This window comes from Nothobranchius furzeri, chromosome 4 (genome assembly GCF_043380555.1).
Source record: "Nothobranchius furzeri strain GRZ-AD chromosome 4, NfurGRZ-RIMD1, whole genome shotgun sequence".
Taxonomy (NCBI): domain Eukaryota; kingdom Metazoa; phylum Chordata; class Actinopteri; order Cyprinodontiformes; family Nothobranchiidae; genus Nothobranchius; species Nothobranchius furzeri.
Genome location: NC_091744.1, coordinates 70,513,246 through 70,534,450, shown reverse-complemented (window position 1 = coordinate 70,534,450; position 21,205 = coordinate 70,513,246). Strand labels below are relative to the sequence as shown.

The following is a 21,205-nucleotide window of genomic DNA, read 5'->3' as shown; positions in this document are numbered from 1 at the left end:
GAGAGAGAGAATATTTATGTGGTTAGCAGCAGTGTGCTAGACGATAGCCCCCTCCATGAGGCCACCACAGCTCAGCAGAAAATCATTGTAGCAACACTTATGTAGTGTGCCTGGGCCTACAAAGAAGTCTCATGGAGCCAAGCTCCATATCCCACAGGAAGTCGGCCATTTTGTTCCAATTACGTTACAGAGTTTCTTTCGAAGCAGGAATATTTTGCTAACGTAAAACATTTTTAGTGGGGACTGTTGGCAGGCTAGGAGGAAAGGTTGAGTCAGATTGAGGTGACAGCTGACAGTGATCGCAGTTAAATGCACGCTGGGGAGTCAGGCGCGCACGGGCGCTCGTGCGCGCACGGGCGCTCGTGCGCCACCGGTTGCAGGGCGATGGGTTGGGAGAGTGTCGGGGATGGAGTGGAGGGGGTGCGGACTGAGTGCGAGCAGCTTCGCTGCGAGGGCCGAAGGACGCTGCTTGCAGCTTTAATATTTAATTCTTTCAGGTTTTATGGTTTATTACATGGCGTCATACAAAGTTGGCTTTTATTTCATAACAGAGATTTTCTCAATGGCTGATTTATTTCATAATTACACTTTTCAGCAGAATTTCTCAGTCTGTTGATCAAGTAGACAGGACAGAGCCAGTTTGTGACTGGCTGCCATTTCAGTCAGACATAAGCAATCAAACACGATGTATTGAATTAGGCCTGAAGGTGCAAATCATTCTACTGTGTCTGTGTGTAAATAAGATAACTCACCAGATTTTGCACCATGCACATCCTCTCACTGCGGAGCTCAGCCACAAGCCCGTAAATATCCACAAAGTCATGATCTCTGATGTGCTGAATGAGGTGATCGAGAGCAATGAACACTCCTGTTCGTCCCACACCAGCACTGGTGATACAGAAATAAACAAACAAACAATAATCCCACAGTCGGCTGAGTAATTACACTCTAAAACCAGAGAAGAAGAAGAACACTACTGGACTCCACCACCACACAGGAAGGTACTGCTACTTATTTTAGGCAGAACACCCCTGATGCTTTACCTGCAGTGGACCACTATGGTGGAGTTGTCGTGCCGATGTGCTCGGACAGTTTTTACAAACTTAATCAAAGTGCTGCAGGACTCTGGCACTCCATGCTCAGGCCACGATGTGAAGTTGAAGTGTTTGACCAAAATGTAGTGACCGTGCTAAAGAAAGAGGGAGAGAAATCAACAAGTTCACATCTGCACTTAGGTCTTACTGCATTGTGTGTTTATCTTTATCCATGACATGCAGGCAATCTGGTGGTTTTCAGAGACATCATAGTTTAGTTTTACATCATTTAAAAATAGATGATTAATAAAATTAGAACGGAAGACAGAAAAACGGCTAAATTCAGACTTCCTCCTGCCTTAATGAGATGTAATGAGATTCAGAATTCAGGACCTTACGTAACATTTGACCTTTTAGATGACGGGGATATTTACAGCATTGCCAGTTGTATGGATAAGCCGGCATGTTTTGGGCTCATAGGTGCAAGATTGTTACATTAATACATTTATATTTTTTGTAAACCCACTTTTTATAGATTCTCTATCAGCTATTTATAAAAAACTACAATACAGAATCTTGTTTATATATTAGTAAAATTTTTGTTGTTGATGAAGGATCTCAGTCGTCCATAGTAATCCAAGTATGATTTGGTAATCCAAAGGGGTTTTAAATTAAGGCAACTGGGCTTCTTTGGTTTCGGGAGGATATAAGTCATCTATTGTTGCTTAACAAGCAGAAACTACTTATGAATACCCTCCTCCCTACCCCCGATGAGTCATTAGCCTCTACTGTGTGGGAGTTGTTGTGTTAATTAGACGTTGGAGGGTGTGACCTAAACTCTTTGGGAATAAGTTTCAGAGCTGCACTGTAGGTGCTGGAAAGGTGAAACCCGAGTCCTCTCCTGTTTAATGCAGGTTTATCCCATTTGACACCGATAGCAGTCTTTACTCCCCTCTTACACCATCTATCTTCTCTGTTCAGAATGGGTACATTTTCTGTGTAATGTGTAAATTTCTGTTAACTTTAACTTCTAACACTTGGATTAAAAGTTTCTGATTAAGATACAGAGTTTATTGATTACTATTATAATAATTCTTAGGTTCATTACACAAAATAAACAGCTTTTTTTTCTTGTACAAATCCATCCACTGCTCCACAGTGATCTTATTTGAACTTTGCATTCAGATGTCTGTTCTTGGTCTTTAAAAGTGGATTTATTGGATCTCAAACTGTCAAATGACACTCTGCACATCTGAAATAAAAACATTTACTTATTTCTCAATCCTTCTTAAAATACTTGCCACTGTTATAATTGAAATTATTCCTTTTACAAGGTTTTAGTACCTTTTCTATTTTCAGGGTCCTGATGGTCCAGTCAGGAAGGACTTCCTCTGACACTTTAGAGATGAGAAAGTCACTGAACACCGTCACTGGCTTGTTGTCTTCTGGCCAATACTTGTGACACCGAATCTAAAACACCATAACACAAAAGTCTTCAGGAGAGAAGAACAATTCCAGAACACGGTGTGTTTGTTAAGGTCAGATTTCTAATGTAGCCTACTCTGTCTTTCTCATAACACTGTGTGAGCATGGCAATAGTTCTAGTTCCTGTCTCCCAGATCATCCTCCAGAAGTCAGCCACGGTGCTGGAGAGCGGACCCTGAGTGGCGATGAACTCATTGGGACACAAATAACCCTACAAGGGGAAGAAATTCATAGATATTGATGTTTATACACAAATAACTTCCAGTAACATGAGATCATTGCTGATTTAGGTTTCTCACAGAAACAAAGCTGGCGTTGATGTAGTCTGAGCCAGCCACCCCTGGTTCTGACAGCAGTTTGACTCGATTGTTATTGTCTAAATGTCAAATAAGCAGAGAGCAGCTCAGAATGAGTGAGTAAACTTAAGCTCTGCATAATTTTGAACAAAAAACCTTGTTGCCTGGTAAGGTTGATTCTCAGTCTGAACACATACAGGGTTTAATGTTGAGGAAGCGGTTCTTGGACTTGTTCCAGGGCAGATCAGCGTCAGTGGTAGCCAGGTCTGGCAGCAGCTTAGGAAGCTCCTGGAGCAGAAGAAAAAAATAAATCACTTAGATTATGACATAAAAAGCCTTTATTTACTGCTTCCCACTAAAAATCCTCAAATCGCTTCATATATGAATACACATAAAAATGTACAAATATCTTTATATAGATATAAAAAGCATTTTGTATTATTTTATTGTGATTTATTGGTCTAATAAGCATTGGTCCTGATTTTTCTTACCACAAACTCCTCCTGGAACTTAATGTTGTCTCTGGCACACAGATCCTCCACATGCTGCAGGAAGGATTTCTTGTTGACGGGCCTGGAGAAGTTGGTAGGAGAAAAAAAACCCACAGAGATAAAAACAGAAAAAGACTTTTTGGAAACTTATTTTAGGTTTTGGTCTTTGCAAAGACATCCAGAGCATACCAGCTTCTGCAGCTGCACCATAATTCACAAAGAAAGACTTACTTGAGAGACTTCCTGTAGCTGAGCAGCCTGAACAAAAATAATGAAAAGAAAACCAAAATAAACAAATTAACGCATTAATTGCAGCCCACACTTTGGCATTTGTGTCCATGGTAATTGCACTAATCCTCACAGCAGAAACGTACACACTAATGTGTGTTTAGCAGAAGTGGGTTAAATCATTTTGCAATCAAATCCACTGATTAAACACTGTTGCAGGCTTTGATATTTATTCTAAAGGAATAAGTGCAGATCAGTGACATCAGAAGTGAGTGGTTCTTCCCCCGTGGGACGCGCTGAAGCTACACGGATTCTCAACAATTGGTGAAGCTTAACATGTATACCCTCTGCCTTCCAAGCAGTTTGAGATCAGGCAAACAAATTAAAAAGGTTTTGGGAAGATGAGCAGCAGCAAAGCTGTACAATCTTTACTGGCAGCGGAGCCAAAAACGACGGTTGGTGAAACATTTAACCATCATCTTCTGCTTAAGCAGCACAGATGGAGGGTTTGACGCAGGCCTTTTAATGATGACACACATAACAACACGCAAACCCACCAACACAAGCCATGCACAAGCTGAACGTCCAACTTACTGGATGACATAAATCTCTTTCCGCCTAAAGAAGAAGGAAGAATACCTGTTGGGAGGAAAGTGCTCGGTGAGGGAAAGAAAACGTGGGAGTCAGTGTGCGTCTGCATAGAAGCAAATCTGACAAGTGACAAGAAAAGGTGTGCTGCTTTAACAAAAGCAATGTGGCAAGTGCAGTTTAAACAGATTTCCTCTTATTGTCAAAGTAAAGATGGAATTCTGGTCACGTAAAAGCTGAGTGGACAAGAGAGACTCCAATTTAAACTTCATGCTTTGTTCTTAAAGTAGCTGAAAAATTAGATGAAACAAGAATGATGCCATTCTGAACAACTCATTACATCCTTTTAGTGATAAGGGACGATTCAGTTAAGGTGGCTTGGGCATTTAGTTAGGATGCGTCTTGCACCCCTCCCTGGTGAGGTTTTCCAGGCACGTCCAACTGGGAGGAGACCCAAAGGAAGACCCTGGACATGTTGGGGAGAGCTGGGGAGAGCTCAGGAGAGGGAAGTCTGGGCCTTCCTGCTTAGGCTACTGCCCCCACGACCCAATCCCAGAAAAGCGTAAGAGAATAGATGGATGGATAGATGGGATACATAATTCACAAATTTAGATAAAAAATAGGATTTTTTATTTAAATGTTGGATGCAAAGTCTATTAATAATGCTTTATTTTATAAAACAAAACAAAAAGAATCTGGTATCTGACTCAGAACCCAGCAAACGATCTACCTACCAACACATGAAACTATAAAAGCTCTCAGGTTTACAGAAAATGTTTGTATTTCCCTGAAAATTTTTGGTTAATCTCTCTTACCCTCACAATTAAGAAGAAAATATGCATTTTTTAAATAAATCAGAGCAATATTAGAATTTTTTAAGCTTTAATTGATTTTAAAGGGAAGAGTTTAGCTCTTTTGAACTCTAATTATCATCTCACAAGTTCATAATGTTCAAAATCTTAAAAAAAAATAAATTCAATGTTTACTGTTTGATGTTTTCTAATCAACACCTTCATGAGTCCTGAGAACTCAGAATGAAGAGAAAAAGATGTTTTGATCAAAATGTGTTTGAAGAACAACAAAATCTTAATCATTAAATACAAGAGTTTTTTTTTACTGTGATTTGGGCTTCTGTGTGAGTCGTAGTCAAAGGGAGGATTTTAGTGATAAAGGGAGGGAAAAATTCTTTTAGAAGCCATGCAATTCTGGATAAAAGCACGATACATTGTGTTTTTACAGCAGGATACAATGACCAAAAGGCAGATGATTAGAACGGATGAAGAGAATAATATGCTTTTGTTATTTTTATAAATAAGTAGTTAACTATATTTGCAGATAAAGACATTTTGGCAAAAAGTGCAAACATTTTGCTCGTGGTTTCCCCTCTAATGTAAAGCACGACTACTTGATTTTGCTTTCCACAAGAAAAGTTTGAACGTTAGATGCTAAATTTTGTCGCACAGGGAAGCAGCCAGAATGACTCTTCTCTTCTAGACAGAACTGAAGGCAAATTTCAAAGAGACAATGAAGCGATGTATCTCCGTGCTGCTGCTTCTATTTTATGCACAAACTCCACACTGTTAGATGGTTTTGTGCTGACGGGAGTGCACATCAAATTGATTTCAGCACAGTGTTTTTTTTTCTTTGCTTTGTTGACATGGATTTTGAATCTTGTCTGGAACAGCTAAATCAAGTTTTTAGCTGTGTACCACGCTTTGGCTGGCAGAAACTAGTGAATTTTTGTGTTTAGATGATGAAAACGAACAGACTTACCGATTGAGTTTCTCCTGTTTCAGCTCCATGTCTGCGACAGCGATCAGCTGATCCAGCTTACACTTGGTCTCTATGATCTCTGCCTCTCTGGGTGAATAAGTTCCACCCTCCTTCTTACGCTGGTGAAGTCTAACAATCATAGCAATTTAATCACAGGTAAAATAAATGAAAAAACAAACAAACATTTATTTACTACAAACTGTGGGCAGGAATTCAGAATATGTTGGTGCTGATGATAATGCTTGTAGCACTTCTTACTTGACTGAGCAGCAGATAAAGACGATGAGGAACAAAGCCAGGAAGAATGACACCAGAACACCCAGGATGATCTGCTCCTCTTTGGTCAACAGTCCATTCACTGCAAAATGTGGAAAAACAAATGTTCAGTATGCTGAATCTTTCCAAGCAGAGTTTTGTTGGGCCGTCTCCGCTGTCGGTGTACCTGCAGTTCTGATGTGCTCGGAGTAGTCGGAGTCTGTGTATTGGCCTTGAATGTTAGTGGCTCTAAATTTAAATCTGTCAACATAAAAACAACAGCACCACTGCAGTTTTGGAAAACAAAATTTCTTGTTTGTACTTTTGCAGGGTCCAGAAGATGACCAATGCACTCACACATAAACTGTGTTGGATTTCAGAGGCCCATTGCACAAACTTGTTGAGTCATTCTCCCTGCAGTTAGTATTCGCTCCGATCACGTACGTGTCATCTGTGGACTGGTTTAGCCTCACAAGTGACGGGATGTCCCCAGACACGCTGCGACCGCCCCTGACGAGCACATTCGCTTGCGCTGTCTCATGCAAACATTTAGGGTTGGGGAACCCTTCGTCAGTGAAGTATGGAGTGGGGCGATGTAAACATGCATAGCTCCAGTTTGTCACAATCTCGTCGTCCCTCACTGAGTGATGGAAGGAAAGTTGGAGAAAACAGAGAACTGAGGTATGACACTAGGCCATGCCGCTGATGCTGTTGGCTTTGCTACAGCAGCACGTTTTCTGATCTCAGGACAGTGACACAGTGTGAAATGTGGTTTTACTTAAAGAAGGACCAAAACACAAGTGAGTTCTATAAAAACAGGATTGCTGTCATACCCCCCAACTCAGCCACGATGACCTGGATTTTTGCGATTGGTCCATTGTCGTCACTATAGAAACAGATAGGCTTTTTGATGGTTATGGTGCTGTGGGTTACCATGGAAACCCCTCTATGGTTCAGCATTGCTTGAGGTCTATCGGTTGGCTTGGATGGGGCTACAAAGCGTGCACGCACACACACACACACACACACACACACACACACACACACACACACACACACACACACACACACACACACACACACACACAGACAGACAGACAGACAGACAGACAGACAGACAGACAGACAGGCACGCACGCACGCACGCACACACACACACACACATGCAAGCATTTACCAGGTGAACCAAGTGTTTTGTATATTTCTGAACTACATTTATAACATATCAACACAAATGTAATGAATTAGTTTCATTTTATTTGTGATATTAAAGGTGCATTATGTAGAAATGAAGTAAATATGACATCCTGTGGTAAAATTTGGTTACTACAACTACTTTAAACAACTCTGGAGCGTTTTGCTGGCCGTCATCAAATTAGAATTGTCGTTGCTGCAGTATTAGCTCACAGGAGACATGGCAACCTCACACTCACTGATGGTAAACAGTAGTTATGGCCCTCCTTCCTTTGTTTTGATAGGAGAAAAACTGACAATCCCCACATCCAGCTGGATATAAATTTGTTTCAGTATAACCTTCCTTCCAAAAGGACTGAAACATTTGACTCTTTTGGGATTTTCTCACTGTAAAATTCTTACTACATTCTTACATGCTGCACCTTTAATGGCGCTATTTCATATGTTTTCTGCATGTTGCGACAAGAAGATATGAAATGTGTTAGAATTTTGCATAGAGCAGACTCAAACCTTTAATGCCTGTAGTTATCTGGACATGTGAACTGAGTGGACTGTTGCCCACCCCATTCCTTGCTGCAACCTGCCAACATACAAGATGTCAGGAGACGATGAAAAAAATCAGTTGTGACAGTTCGGAAGTGTAATTGTTTAGCTTTGTGTGTGTGTGTGTGTGTGTGTGTGTGTTGCTCACTTGTATACTGTAGGTGCGTCCTCCTTTAAGGCCATCTACGACAGCAATCACCGTGTTGGAGTCTCCTTTGTTTTCCAGGCTGATGTTTTTAACCAGCTGATCATTCTCATACACAAACACGAAATAGGCAGTGATGTTTCCGTTGGGCTCTTGGGGGGGACCGAAGCTCACCATCACCGAGTTCACCGTGTCTGAGGCGGCAGACACCGTCACGTTATTGGGTGGGTCTTTTGGCTCTGGAAAAAGAAAAGTCATAATAAAGGAATCAGCTGGTGAGCTAGAGCTTGAATAAGAACTGAAAGATCTAGACGTACGTTCCTCCAGCGTTCTAAAAACCAACGGTCCGACTGCCTTCCCATCACTACTGGCTTGCTCGCGTGTACCAGTAAAGGCGGTGACAGTAACAGCATAACTGGTAAAAGCTGTCAAGTTGGTCACCACAACAGTCATCAGCTCTCCTGGAGCTCGGACTACGGAGAAGTTCACACCAGGACCATCCACCTGAGATGAGACAACCTGGTAGGTCACTCTTTTGATCACATGATCAGCTTTTAAAACCATGGCAATTTAAATGACATCAAACTACTTTAATCCTTATCTCCTCACATGCACTTAATCCTACCTGTACAAGGTAGGAAGTAGGTCCGGAGAGAACAGCTGGAGCCTCCCACGTGATGCGGAAGCTGGTGGCGGTGGGGGTCATGTTCAGGTTACGGGGAGGAGCGTCTGGGTCTGGAGAAAGGAGATGTGCTGTTAGACCTAATGCAGTGGCTCTATTTGTGCCTGACAGACACGTTATTCACACAAGACTAAACAAAATCAAAGAAAATAGGCTCATTTATTTTTCCAGCTAAAGACTTTCTCTGCATACATTAGTGCATCAAGATGGAGAAGTTATTATAATCAGGCATCATATTTTAGATGGTAAAGTCATTATGTTAATGTATGCTTTGACATTGTAAATGTGTCTGCCATAAAAAGCCATTTGGTCAAACTGAAGGATTTTAAATGCAACATTATGACGTCTTAAGTTATTATTTGTCATTAGCTCGATCACTTGGGGAAGAAAAACATAGACTGACTTTGATAACTTTGTTTTTTCTCGCTGATCCAAGGATTTCTGTAGTATTCATTCCTATATGGAAGCTTGGGAGAGAGAACAGCTAAATGTAAATGCAGGACTATTATGGGATTAACGGGATGAATTGTCTACAACCCATAAGGTATTCGAGCATGGCTTGATGAAATCAAAAGGGGGCCATTTTTGCTTAACTTTCTCTAACTTAACCATCTCATTTGTCTAACATTGCAACCGAAGCCCTGATTAACAGTCAGCTCTCTTTTGGCAATGAGTAAAGGTCACGTCATCACTGGTTCCTACTTCCAGCCAGGGTTTTTGCATAATTCCAGAGAGTGTATTCCCCAACTCCAGCATTGGTCACGGCAGCCACTTTGAAGCGATAGTTTCTGTATTTAGCCAGGGACTGAAGAGTGACGCTGCTTTCCTTCGCTCTGTCGGAGGCGTTCACTGACACTGAGAAGCTGTGTTCCACACATTGTGATGAAAGATTGTCCTCTGAGGTTGGTTTAGCGGTGCTGTGTGTGTTTGGTTTGCAAATATCCGAAAGGAGCTCCGCAACGATGTCGTATCCTCTCAGCAGGCCTGGAACGGAGAGCGGCGGAGCCCACTTAAGAGTCAGATTGCTGGAGGTGATTTGGGAGATAGTGAGGAAGCGAGGGGCAGCTGGAACTGTTGAGAGACAATGAGGATTTAATCAAGCATTGGCTCTTTGTTAAATGAGCATTAGAAAATGAGAGCTTTAACTGAGAAAATCAGCTGTGCCTGATTGTTAACCTGATTCAGGGAGGGTGGAAACTGTGCAGTTTTCCCTGGCTCCTGGTCCTGCTGAGTTGACTGCAGCTATGATGAATGCATACTCCTGGTTTGGTAACAGCCCCGTCAGCGTGTACCCAGGTGTGTGAATCTGGTGTATGACAGTCTGCAGGTCCACCTCCTCTATCATCTCGTAAAACAGAATCTGTCCATTTGGATTGGCTGGAACTTCCCAAGAAAGCTCGATGGAATCCCAACTGACTCCCGAGCAGGACAGGTTCCCCACAGCATCAGAGACTGCAGACAGGATGAGAGGGAAGATCCAGCGTTTATTTTGACAGTTTCAGTTAGGTAAACAGCTCCAACTGGAATTGATTTAGTTTGAATTTGCTTGCTAAGTGTTTTAAATTAAACACAAAATGAATTAAAATAATTCTAAATCTCTGTTGTTGCAGCCCAAAAGGAACTGTCCGAATGTCTTGTCCAAATTCACACCGCTCAGTCCTCATCTCGATGATTCAGCACATTATTCTGAAAAGATGCACAGTCATTCATTGGCTCTAGTAATGGCAGTGCATATCTTTCTGTGTGTTGTTGGAAGTTCCTCCTGTTCCCTCCCACGGTTTAAAAAAATGCTGTGGAAGTTTTAAACTGACTGAATGAGACAGTTTGTTTGTCTGGTGTGTCTCTGTTGGCCCTGCGATAGACGGCTTTTTGACCTGGGTTCACCCTGTTGATGTTAGTGGGGTCATGCTTGACCTGTCAGTCCCCTCCACATTAAAAAATAAAAGAATGTTGTAGAGGAAAATATTGCAGTTTCTTCTTCTTGTCGGCTGCTTCTTGTTCTCCATGCTGGTTGGGATGTTTTTGTTACCCTCCTTCTTATTCTTTACCTCTCGTACATTGTATTTTCTATGGTCTGCTGATCTTTTGCTGAATGAATCTGTAATCATCTCAGCGGTTCCCAGTCATTAATAAAGCTAATGTTCATTTCTAGTTTTCAGTTTCTCAGTTACTTCATTAGATCTCTGCCTGTGTGTTTTGTCCAGTCGCTGTCCTGTTGTCCCTCTATCTCTGCCTCTTCTCTTCCTCATTCTTGCCACATCTATGTCTCACCTCCTCTTAATCTCTCCTCATCTCTGCCTCATCTCTGCCTGATCTCTTCCACATGTATATGGAATGAGATTTTTATTCTTTTTTATTGAAAATTGTTTGCAATTTTAATCTGTTTGCTGTCTGATTTATTGTTGATCTCTTTGCATTTTATTTAAATGTACTCTACTTTTTAGAAAGGTTTTATGGACAAGTGTTGCAAATTAGCACGTGTGCTAACACACTAAACAATGCATCTGGTTCGTCCAATGTATTGCTGTGTCCATGTCAAACAAACATCACATCATCATATATAATTTCATCCTTGTCTTTGTACCGCCTCTTCCTCATCTCCACCTCATCTTTGGTCCGTCTCTGTCTTGTCTATTCCTCATCTCTGCCTTTTCTCTGCCCCATCATTTCCACACCCCTGCCTCATCTTTGCCCTGCCTCTTCCTCGTTTCTGCCCCATCTCTGCATTGTCTCTATGCATGTTAATTTAGATTTTGTATTCTGTTGATAATTTGCTGACTCTGCCAGGAGCTGAATTAGACTCACAAAAAATCATATGGCAGGGCACCTTTGGAGTAAACTTGTAAAATTGTAACTCATAGCGTCACAGCAGGCAAGACACCAACAACCTATAATACTTTTCTGTAAAATGTTAAATTATGAGCATTTTGTTTTGCCATTCTCTTTTGCTGATATATTTATAATCTCTCAGGAAAATATTTTATGTGTATGAAGCATAAAATGTCAGCGTCTAAGAATAACTCTGAACTCTAAACTTAACACAAGCTTAAATCCATGTGGCTGCACCTTCTTTTATGTGGGAACTGCATGTGGCTTACCTGACTCGTTTGTTGTGAAGGTCACAGGGCTGCTGAATTGATTCCCGTGGCCCACTCTGGTGTAACTGCAAACACTGATCTCATAGGAGCTGTGAGGCCTAAAGCCTGACAGGTGCTCTGTGGTCGACGGGCCAGAGGAGTTCTACATTTGTTCAAACACACAAAATACAGCATCCTAGATTAAATATGCCTCTCTTCACAGCTGAAGTGGATGAAATCAGGATATCACATATATGTGCTGTTTAAGTATAATGTTTCTGTAGAGTAATAGCTGGAGTGTGAAATTAGCCACCACTTGTGTGTACGCTTAGCCCGGAGTATGTGTGTGTGCCCTATTGTTACTGTGAAGGAGCTTTCAGTGTGTGAAATTAATGGCACCTGATGTGTGACGGTTTCTGTGATGAGGTCTTGGATCCAGAATCCGTACTTTATCACCACTCCATTGGGCTCCAGAGGCGGCTCCCAGCTCAGCCACACGGAGACTGCTGTGTGGTTGTATATCGTTAGGTTACGGGGAGGAGACGTGGGCCCTGGAATACATAATGAAGCTGATTTTAGACAAACTGCTGTGATTTATAAATGCATTTGAGATCTGGTCTTGAGCTAACCCCCTTCATCAGTATGCAGCTGCACAAGCAGAGTGGGCCCTGCTCCTTTACGCGTGGCAGCGATGATGCTGAGATTGTAGGCCGTGTATGGGAATAGCTGAGTGAGGATGGCCGAGGTGTTGGGGGTCTGTGTGGTGCTGGAGCCCTCAGGGCCAGACAAAGTGAGGGTGTACTCAGTTATTTCTCCATTGGACTCCAGAGGGCGCTGCCAGTCCACAGCGATGGAGGACGAGGACACATTTATAGCTGACACCATCAATGGAGCAGAACTAGGGACTAAAATGAAACACACCCATGGAAGAATCAGTGTTGCAGCACATACTATGTACACACTCTTCCTCACAAGCTGCTGTCTAGATAAACTTACCATCATCATCCGTCCTCAGGTACATTGTGCTGGTTTGGTTGTAGGCTGGACCAGCACCAGTTGCTGGGGTAACAGTCAGCACGTAAGGAAAATACTTCCTGAGTTTGGTAAATAGGAACACATTATCAGTTGTGGCTTGCTTGATGGTTTTGTTGACAGCTGGTGTTCCTGGGCTCAACATGTCTGGGGACATTCCAGCTTCCTGCAAGGTCAGGATGTAGTAAGGGCGGCCATTTGGCTCAGTTGGAGGATCCCAGCTCACGATGATGGCAGTGGAGCTGAAGTTCTGGGCTGTCAGGTTTGAGACTGGGTCGCTTGGCACTGCAAGAGGAGACCAGAAAACTGGTGTTATCACATCAAACCATCAGTTTAATAAACAAGTTCACTCCACTTTGAAGCATCATAGTATGCTGATAATTTACATAATATAAAAATCCCATCATTATCATTGTTACTATCAGCATTGTTATAATTAACAAAATGAGCAATGTATACAGGAAAAATAATAAGAAACAGACAAGTAGAACAGAAAAGTCCCAATACATTTAAAAATCTACAGTTACAACACACAAACATGGGAAAGGAATTTTCATTATGAAAATATGAGATCGAAAGAAAGAAAGAAGGGAAAAAATACTCATCCTGTTCTTCTTTTACAGCTCTTCTGGAAAGATTGTACAATACACAAAGCAGAAACAAGGACAGACAAAGAGGAGGGAAGAGAAATAACTGGCGATATTTATGAATGAGTGGCTATAGGGAGCCAGGTGTTTGTGGGGGTCTAAAGACCAGGGGACGTGAGCCCCTGCTGGGCTTGGCTGTGCGGGAGACACAAGGTGCCCTGGAGGTCCGGTGTTTGGCTGATAATGGAGCAGCTAGAGCACAGGTAGAGATACAGGGTCAGTGATCATTCAGGCAGGGAAAACTTCACAAACAAAAACAACACATGGATCATTTGTGACAAAGTCTGGCAGTAGTCTGCACCATTTTTCCCAAAATCACATAAAAACCTAGAGATGAATTTAAACACATTTTCTGTGACTATGATCATCTCAGGACATAATGGCATAAATCTTCTCAAAGCTTGTCAGGATTAGTTTATTCTCAGTTTTATCAAATTGTGACTTCTGTTTGTTTCTTTAATCTGTTTCTTTAATCCCTCACAGTCACTGTTAAGCACAAACTGTCTTGTAAGCACAGGGGACTAATTGTTCAGATGGACATTTATCTCTTTTTACAAAACAGGCTGAAAGGTACTTTGTCAATCACAAAGTTTTTATGTAATTTTATTTAAAGATAAGAGGAGATTTGAAAAAAGTGTGCAGACTTGCACCCCAGTTATCATCACATCAAAGCTTGTATTTCTTATTAAAACCTATGTGTAGTCTATGCATAAACTTTTATAAATTTGTGTCTTTTTGTGTGTCTAACTGACCGTCTTCTGGTAGGAGCACGGTTAATGGCTTTGACCGAACCCCTCCGTCACCCTGTATAGTGCTCGAAGTCATCCATATAGTGTAGTTGCTGCCACCAATCAGGCGTTTCAGGTTGTAGATGAAGGGCGAGTCATGAGAGGCAGGGATAGGTAAATTTGAAACAGGAATTTTCTGTGGAAAAAAAAATGTGTTTGAGGTATTTTCAAAAACCAGACGGAACATTTAAGCAGCTGCATTGATGCTTTTTGTTCAAATAAAGAAACAAAGAAAGAAAAAGCTATTTTAGAAAATATCACCATGATTTGTGCAAATTTCTCCAAATGCCTTTTGACAACATATAGCCCATGTTCAAATCTGGGCTTTAACTGACTGACAGCAACACCTAGACGGAAAAGTCTAGCATCAGAGTTTATGCCATTAAATATGAATAAATATCATCAAGCTGCACCTCTTTTTTAATTCATTTATTTTTTTCCATGTCCTGTCTGGCTGTGAAGCAAACATAATTGATGTCTGAATGCTGGTGACAAGCCTTATAGATTTACGCTCAGGTGGAGCATCAAAGCTTCTGCTTTTAATGTCATGCCTGATACTTAAAACTTTATTGTTATTGTTTTTTGAATGCTTGTAATTCCAACTGGACATGGAGACAGAGGTGAAAGAGAAAGGAAGAGACAAAGGGGGGGGGGGGGTGTTCCACAAAAACGTACAATCAGTGATGAACAAGAGTCTGCTTCTAGACTGGCAGAAGGAGAAAACAGGAGCAAACAATCACTGCATCCACCTGATGAGGAAATATTAAATCAACATTGTTCTACTGAATAATCAAACGATAATAAATCACAGTGCATTAAGTGCCAACCACAGCCTTAAGACATGTGTTGAACATGCCCAAGTCCATACTTATGAAAGCACCATGTGAGCACCTGTGTGGGTACACGCGCTTGTATATGTAAGGTTTCTCTATAGGAGCATCCAACAGAGAGTGTGAGGGGCCACAGATCTGTCCCCAAAGATGTGTAGGAGATGGAAGGAGCTCCAAGTCCCAGAGATCCAGGCGCTACCCCCGAGCGCAGGGACCCCAGGGAGACTGCAACCAGAAAAGCCCCTGCCCCCCTCAAGATGCGCAGAGGATTGCCCCGGGGGGTCACCAACCAACAGCAATCAAGCTGCACCTCTAACAAATCTGCAGAGCCTGGGCTAAAAGACCATTGAATCATTTTTTTATGAGCGCCAAACACAATTAATACTGGAATTAAATGAATTATGACAAATAAAACAAGTAATAATAAAAAAGTAATAAATAAAGAAAGAAATCAACTTTTTTACTGTTATGTTTTCTAGTCGGTAGAAAGCAGACAGGAAGTGACATTATTCATATGAACTTTATTACAGCAGGAAGGACAGGCAAACACACGGCATTCATCTTGTAACAGTCAGAACTTCCTCAAAACTCTACACACACCTCTCTCTCTCTCTCTCTCTCTCTCTCTCTCTCTCTCTCTCTCTCTCTCTCTCTCTCTATATATATATATATATATATATATATATATATATATATATATGCTAGTGTTAGCAATTTGAATTTGATGCATGCTGCTAGCGGTAGCCAGTGGAGCTCAATGAACAGAGGGGGGTGATGTGTGCTCTTTTTGGCTGATTGAAGACCAGACGCGCCGCTGCATTCTGGACCATTTGAAGAGGTCTCACAGTACAGCCTGGAAGACCAGTTAGAAGGGCTTTGCAGTAATCGAGGCAGGAGATGACAGTAGATTGCACCAGGAGCTGGGTGGCATGTTGTGTTAGGTATGGTCTGATCTTTTGTATGTTATACAGCGCAAAGCGGCATGAACGAGCAACAGAGGCAACATGATCTTTAAAGGTCAGGTGTTCATCAATCACAACACCCAGATTTTGAACTGCCTTTGAAGGAGCCAGAGATAGGAAGTCATTTTGGATTGAGATATTGTGCTGTATGGATGGTTTTGCTGGGATGACGAGTAGTTCAGTTTTAGAGAGTTTGAGTTGGAGATGGTGGGATTTCATCCATTTGATATGTGTTATGGCTCAGAGGCATTTGGGTTTTTCCCTGTGTGTGTGTGAGAGGAGATGCAGCACCTGGCTCCAATCTCACTAGATTGCCTCCCGGTTAGATCCTCCCAGCTGATCCTGATGACCAGCAGCATAAAAGTCAGCCAGCCCTCAGTTCAGGGAGCAGCAGGCCAGGGAGTTTCTCTCTGGTCTGTTGTCTCCTCAGCAGCTTTTGGTTTTGTTAAGTTTTAGGTAACAACTTTGGTGAGAGCTTAACTCTCTGTGTTTAACCGTTCGCCTTTTAGGGGTAAAGTACACTTTACCCCTTCGCTTGATTTTATTAAGACATCACTCAGTAAAAGGGAAATCGTGATGGTCTTTTGTGGTTTTGTATTAATTTGGTTAATATGAGGGTTTAGTTGTTACTCGTTTTGCGTTGCTGCTGATGTGTCTTGTTTATCTGTGTTTTGAGTTTATATTTATGTAAATAAATGTTGTTTTGCTACTTTCAACACGAGAACATGCGTCCTCATTGTTACCCCAGGCCCCCTAGACAGCCTGGATCGTAACAGAGAGACAGTTTGATATTTGTACAGAGACAGTGTGGTCGTCCAGTGGAAATGACAGATAGAGCTGGGTGTCATCTGCATAGCAGTGGTAGGAGATGCCTTTCACCCAGTGAGGTGGTGTATATGGCAAAGAGAAGAGGTCCTAGTAAAGAGCCCTGGGGGACTCCTGTGGCAAGATGGTGCACGGTAGAGGATTGTCCAAGCCAAGATACACTGAATGATCATCCTGTGAGGTACGATTCGAACCAGGCGTGTGCTTTCTCTGTGATGCCCATGTTAGAGAGTGTGGACAAAAGGAAGCCATGGTTTACAGTGTCAAATTAAACATACAAATTAATTTCAGATATTAGAATCAGAAAAAAGACTACGTTAAAAGGTGAGCAGTTACAGTGGAGAAAGTGCAGCATAAGAAAAAAATCATTCAAAGGCTGATGAATACATGAAAGTTTTCAATTCTGATTTAAAAGTTACTAGAGATGAGGCAAATTTGAGGTCACAAGGAAGCTGATTCCATCTGTGTGCAGCATAGTAGCTAAAAGCAGCTTCACACTGTTTGGTTCTGACCAAGGTTCTACCAGCTGACTGCTTCATAAAGATCTCAGAGCCCTGCTGAACATTTATATTGGAAGGAGACCCAACATGCATTTTGGTTCCATGTCGTTGAGTGATTTATAAACTAGTAGTAGCACTTTGAAACCAAATCTGTAGTTTACTGGTAGCCAGGGTAGAAACTTAAGAACTGGAGTGATGAGCTTGGCTGTTTCTTTGAGATCTATGTTGTATGCTCCAAATTATCAAAACATCTGTTTTTGTAGAGGTGCTCTCACTTGCTGATGATTAGTTAATCAAGACGATTTGATTAACGGCGCCTGGATGCTACTTATCCTCATTAATCCTATGGAAGCACTCAGAGTATAATTAGATTTTAACATTCTGCTGCTGCATAATGCCACTGTGTTATCATGTGTTCTTTACTAGAAATCAGATGAATTATTACTGCATCTTGATAGGTAAAATCTTAAAATCAAATGAGGATGCACTATCTTTTTGCATTCATAATCAGTGACTTACCTTTTCTGTCATCGTGTTGTTTTCAGAGATGTAAACAGTGTAGTGCACAATAATACCATTGGGTTGAGTGGGCGGATGCCACGTCAAGGTGAGAGAGGAAGCAGTCACATTTACAACCGTTACATTCTGTGGGGGGTCAGTTGGCTCTTCGAATCAGGAGAGACAAAGAAATCAAAGAACACAATGATTAAAATGAAAACATAATAAGAGATCAAAACTCACAGAGCATTTTTGCAATACCTGCTTCACCGCTGGTAAAGCTGATATAGATCAGCACTCCTCCATCTCCCAGTCTGGTCCAGCTGGAGACAGAGGCATTATAGCGACTCTCTGAGTCTACGTGAATAATCACGGATGTGCCTGTCACGTTCTGCCATGTCTCCGTCGTTTCATTCCTAACAAACAAAACAAATATTCATGCTGCATCGTTTCCGTTTTGTTTCTATCTCTTTAATATAAAAATATAGAAATAAGTTTTCCAAACTCACCAAATTCTGACAATGTAGTAGAGGATGTCTGAATTGGGTTTGAGAGGAGGTTCCCATGACAATTTTACCTCATAGTCTGACAACTTTGTGGCCTTGAGGAACTGAGGAGGGGTGTCTGGAGCTGAGACAGACAAGACTTATGGCATCTGAAAAGTTAAGGGGTATTCGTTTCTTAAAAGTTAAACAAAGGTGGAACCCAGGAACTCTAAACACCAAGTGAAAAATTAATCTTTGTCCTGAAAAGAAAAAATAATGTCAGTTTTAGTTTTTTTAGATTAGTGCCTTTTTTTAGACATCAGTGCCTCTCATTCCTGATGGAACAAGCTGGGGATCACATGGTGAGAGAAACCTGTGACATAACATTATCTGCAAGAGATGAAACGGAGAAAAGCAGGGAAGAGGAGGGGAAGGGTCAGGTTTAATTAGATGTCCTTTAAACTCATCCGCATCCTGGAAGGGAAAGGACCCTAACTACTTCTGACCCATGCTTCTCACCATCCTCCCGTGTGGTGATGTTGAGCGGCTCGCTGCTGTAGTTCCCCGGCCCAGCTCGGGTGTGTGCCTGAACCGTGAGGCGGTACTGCGCATACTTCCTTAGATGTGTGATGCGGATGAAGTTGGTCGGTGTGCTGAGGTTCAGGGACTGTGAAGAGTTCCACAGCTCCAGGCTGTAGTAAGTAATGACCCCGTTGGGCAGCAGAGGAGGATGCCACGTCACATTCACCTCACTGGGACTCACAGATTCATAAGAGAGTCCATATGGAGGACTGCCTGGAACTGCAGATAGAACAAAGAAGGGGCATTTAATTTCAAAGTTTCAGAAATCTTCCTAATGTGCTCAAGAAGTGTTGCACATTTGATCCAACTCACCATCTTCTCCAGACAGCAAGTATAAAGTGTCAGATGTTTGGTTGCCATCGCCGTAACGCGTGAATGCTTTTACGGACACGTTGTAGTAAGAGAACGGCTTCAGGTTCATTAGAGTGGCTTTGTTAGATGTGACGTTCATCACAGTAGAGAATGACTCGTTTTCATACAAGACCTCATAGTACTGGATCACCCCGTTAGCTTTCCCTGGCGCAGACCAGGTTAGCGTAGCTGTCGAGGAGCTTGTTTCCAACACACTGAGATTTTCAGGGGGAGAGTCGGGTTCTAAGAGGAAGAAAGATGTCAAAGATCTCAGCAGAAAATGTTCACTTAAGAAGAAATTCTTTATTTTGGGTAGAGTTAAACTAGCAAATGATATTTTATGTTTATCTCATACCATCCTCTAAGGTGTAGACAAAAACATCATCCTCCTCTGATAGCGAACTCTCTCCCACAGCTGTGGATGCCGCTACGCGTAGCTTATAGGCAGTGTACTTGTCCAGATCTACACATTCAAACAGAAGAATGCACATATTCATCATCAGACCTTTAGCCCGGTGATCTGTAAATAATAGATTATAACTTTGTACCTGTTATCATCATACTGGTAGTGTTTGTGTCAAATTTAATGGCTTCTTTGGTGCGCAGATTGACACTGTAAATGGTGTAATGTGTGATCATTCCATTGGGGTTGAGTGGTGGCCTCCAGCTCACAAATATCGAAGTGGAGCTGATGTTTTGATAGGTCACATTAAACACCGAGCTGGGGACTTGAAACAGAAAACAGAATTATTTAGGAGTTAGCAGCTTTTACACATTTTCATCCTTGCTGTATTAAAGCTGAGGTCCATTGTGTGATGTGATCAAAAACGAGGAGGAGGAGCTTTTGAAATTTGACAGGCTGTCCACCTTATTCCTAGCCCTTGCATGAAATAAGCAACCGACTTCTGATCCGTCATTTGTTAACTCAGCGACCATATATGTATTTTTCAATCCACTCATGCTGATGTGACTTTTATGGGCTTTATAGAGACGAAAACTATGTGGGAACACTAGCTGTCATAGCTCAAACAGGACACCATTACAATCTCTCTGCCTACTGCAATAAAGGGGTGGGAGGATGATATGAAAATCTGGCCAAAGCTAACATACAGTAGCATTTTAGCTACTACCTCAACTCTGTCATGTCTGACGACGGCTCCAAGGCTTATGAGTACCTACATAGTAATACGGTTGGTCCTCAAACAGGTGGGACACAATCTCACTAACATAAAAATAGATGTAGAGTCAGGTCAAAGCCTTAAATCCGTCATCACCAAGCCTGGGTTTTATTTTTATACTTTAGTTTAAATACAAACAGCAGATTGTTCATGGAAGGTAATTTTAACGATAGGTGTAATGATCATTTTCAACGCATTTTTATTTGTACAACCGCGAACAATGCAGCATATTCCCGAGCCGCACAAGTACATTTTTCAGGGGTAATATTTTTTAAAATCCTTTTGAGATGTTCAAATAAACTGCTCACCATGTAAGTCAAAGACTATGGACAGCTCCCTCCTGTTGATATTCAACTCTATTGGTCAATGATCTAGGCGACTTACTTTTCATCATAGAACAGGGTCAAATTGTCAACTTTAAGCATTTTTTGAAATTACGTTAAACATTTTAACCTATGCACCCAGCTTCAATGCAGTTAAATAAAATATTAGCATGAATACATACCCTGCTCACTGGTCTTTTCAGTAATATTTGCAGCAGGTCCTTCTCCCGCTGTGGTAGATGCAGTGACCTTGAACGTGTACTCAGTGAAAGGATTCAGATCTGACACCAAGTAGGACAATTGCCCAGACAACACGTTCACTACCTCCTGTTTCACTGTCACACCTGCAGTAACTATCCAGACATAGACAAACACAGTTTATCAGCACGACATATTGTTTCTATGAAAGTAAG

General features: G+C 41.7%; 2 protein-coding genes across 2 annotated transcripts in view; both read right to left on the bottom strand.

Moving 5' to 3' along the window:
- The window catches only part of ptprq (protein tyrosine phosphatase receptor type Q), a 50,067-nt gene that overhangs the window by 5,618 nt on the left and 23,244 nt on the right, over positions 1-21,205 (bottom strand). The window contains exons 29-57 of the mRNA XM_070550389.1: positions 20,975-21,145; positions 19,840-20,019; positions 19,647-19,754; positions 19,253-19,534; positions 18,878-19,159; positions 12,788-13,108; positions 12,421-12,696; positions 12,191-12,342; positions 11,813-11,954; positions 9,891-10,166; positions 9,417-9,785; positions 8,658-8,767; positions 8,350-8,536; positions 8,036-8,271; positions 7,855-7,924; positions 6,984-7,142; positions 6,508-6,790; positions 6,338-6,411; positions 6,154-6,253; positions 5,896-6,024; positions 4,129-4,173; positions 3,538-3,564; positions 3,307-3,388; positions 3,013-3,103; positions 2,819-2,895; positions 2,596-2,730; positions 2,379-2,504; positions 1,044-1,189; positions 753-888 (exon numbers count right to left, since the gene is read on the bottom strand). Of these exons, the coding sequence (XP_070406490.1) occupies positions 753-888; positions 1,044-1,189; positions 2,379-2,504; positions 2,596-2,730; positions 2,819-2,895; positions 3,013-3,103; positions 3,307-3,388; positions 3,538-3,564; positions 4,129-4,173; positions 5,896-6,024; positions 6,154-6,253; positions 6,338-6,411; positions 6,508-6,790; positions 6,984-7,142; positions 7,855-7,924; positions 8,036-8,271; positions 8,350-8,536; positions 8,658-8,767; positions 9,417-9,785; positions 9,891-10,166; positions 11,813-11,954; positions 12,191-12,342; positions 12,421-12,696; positions 12,788-13,108; positions 18,878-19,159; positions 19,253-19,534; positions 19,647-19,754; positions 19,840-20,019; positions 20,975-21,145 (4,772 nt within the window). The remainder of the gene's footprint in view (positions 1-752; positions 889-1,043; positions 1,190-2,378; positions 2,505-2,595; positions 2,731-2,818; positions 2,896-3,012; positions 3,104-3,306; positions 3,389-3,537; positions 3,565-4,128; positions 4,174-5,895; positions 6,025-6,153; positions 6,254-6,337; positions 6,412-6,507; positions 6,791-6,983; positions 7,143-7,854; positions 7,925-8,035; positions 8,272-8,349; positions 8,537-8,657; positions 8,768-9,416; positions 9,786-9,890; positions 10,167-11,812; positions 11,955-12,190; positions 12,343-12,420; positions 12,697-12,787; positions 13,109-18,877; positions 19,160-19,252; positions 19,535-19,646; positions 19,755-19,839; positions 20,020-20,974; positions 21,146-21,205) is intronic.
- On the bottom strand, positions 13,516-18,868 carry LOC139069724 (phosphatidylinositol phosphatase PTPRQ). The gene is made up of 6 exons (XM_070550610.1): positions 18,865-18,868; positions 18,383-18,503; positions 18,135-18,289; positions 17,895-18,040; positions 14,223-14,394; positions 13,516-13,662 (listed from the first exon to the last, which is right to left on the bottom strand). Exons 1-6 carry the CDS (start codon positions 18,866-18,868, stop codon positions 13,541-13,543), a joined length of 720 nt encoding a protein of 239 aa, XP_070406711.1. The 3' UTR covers positions 13,516-13,540.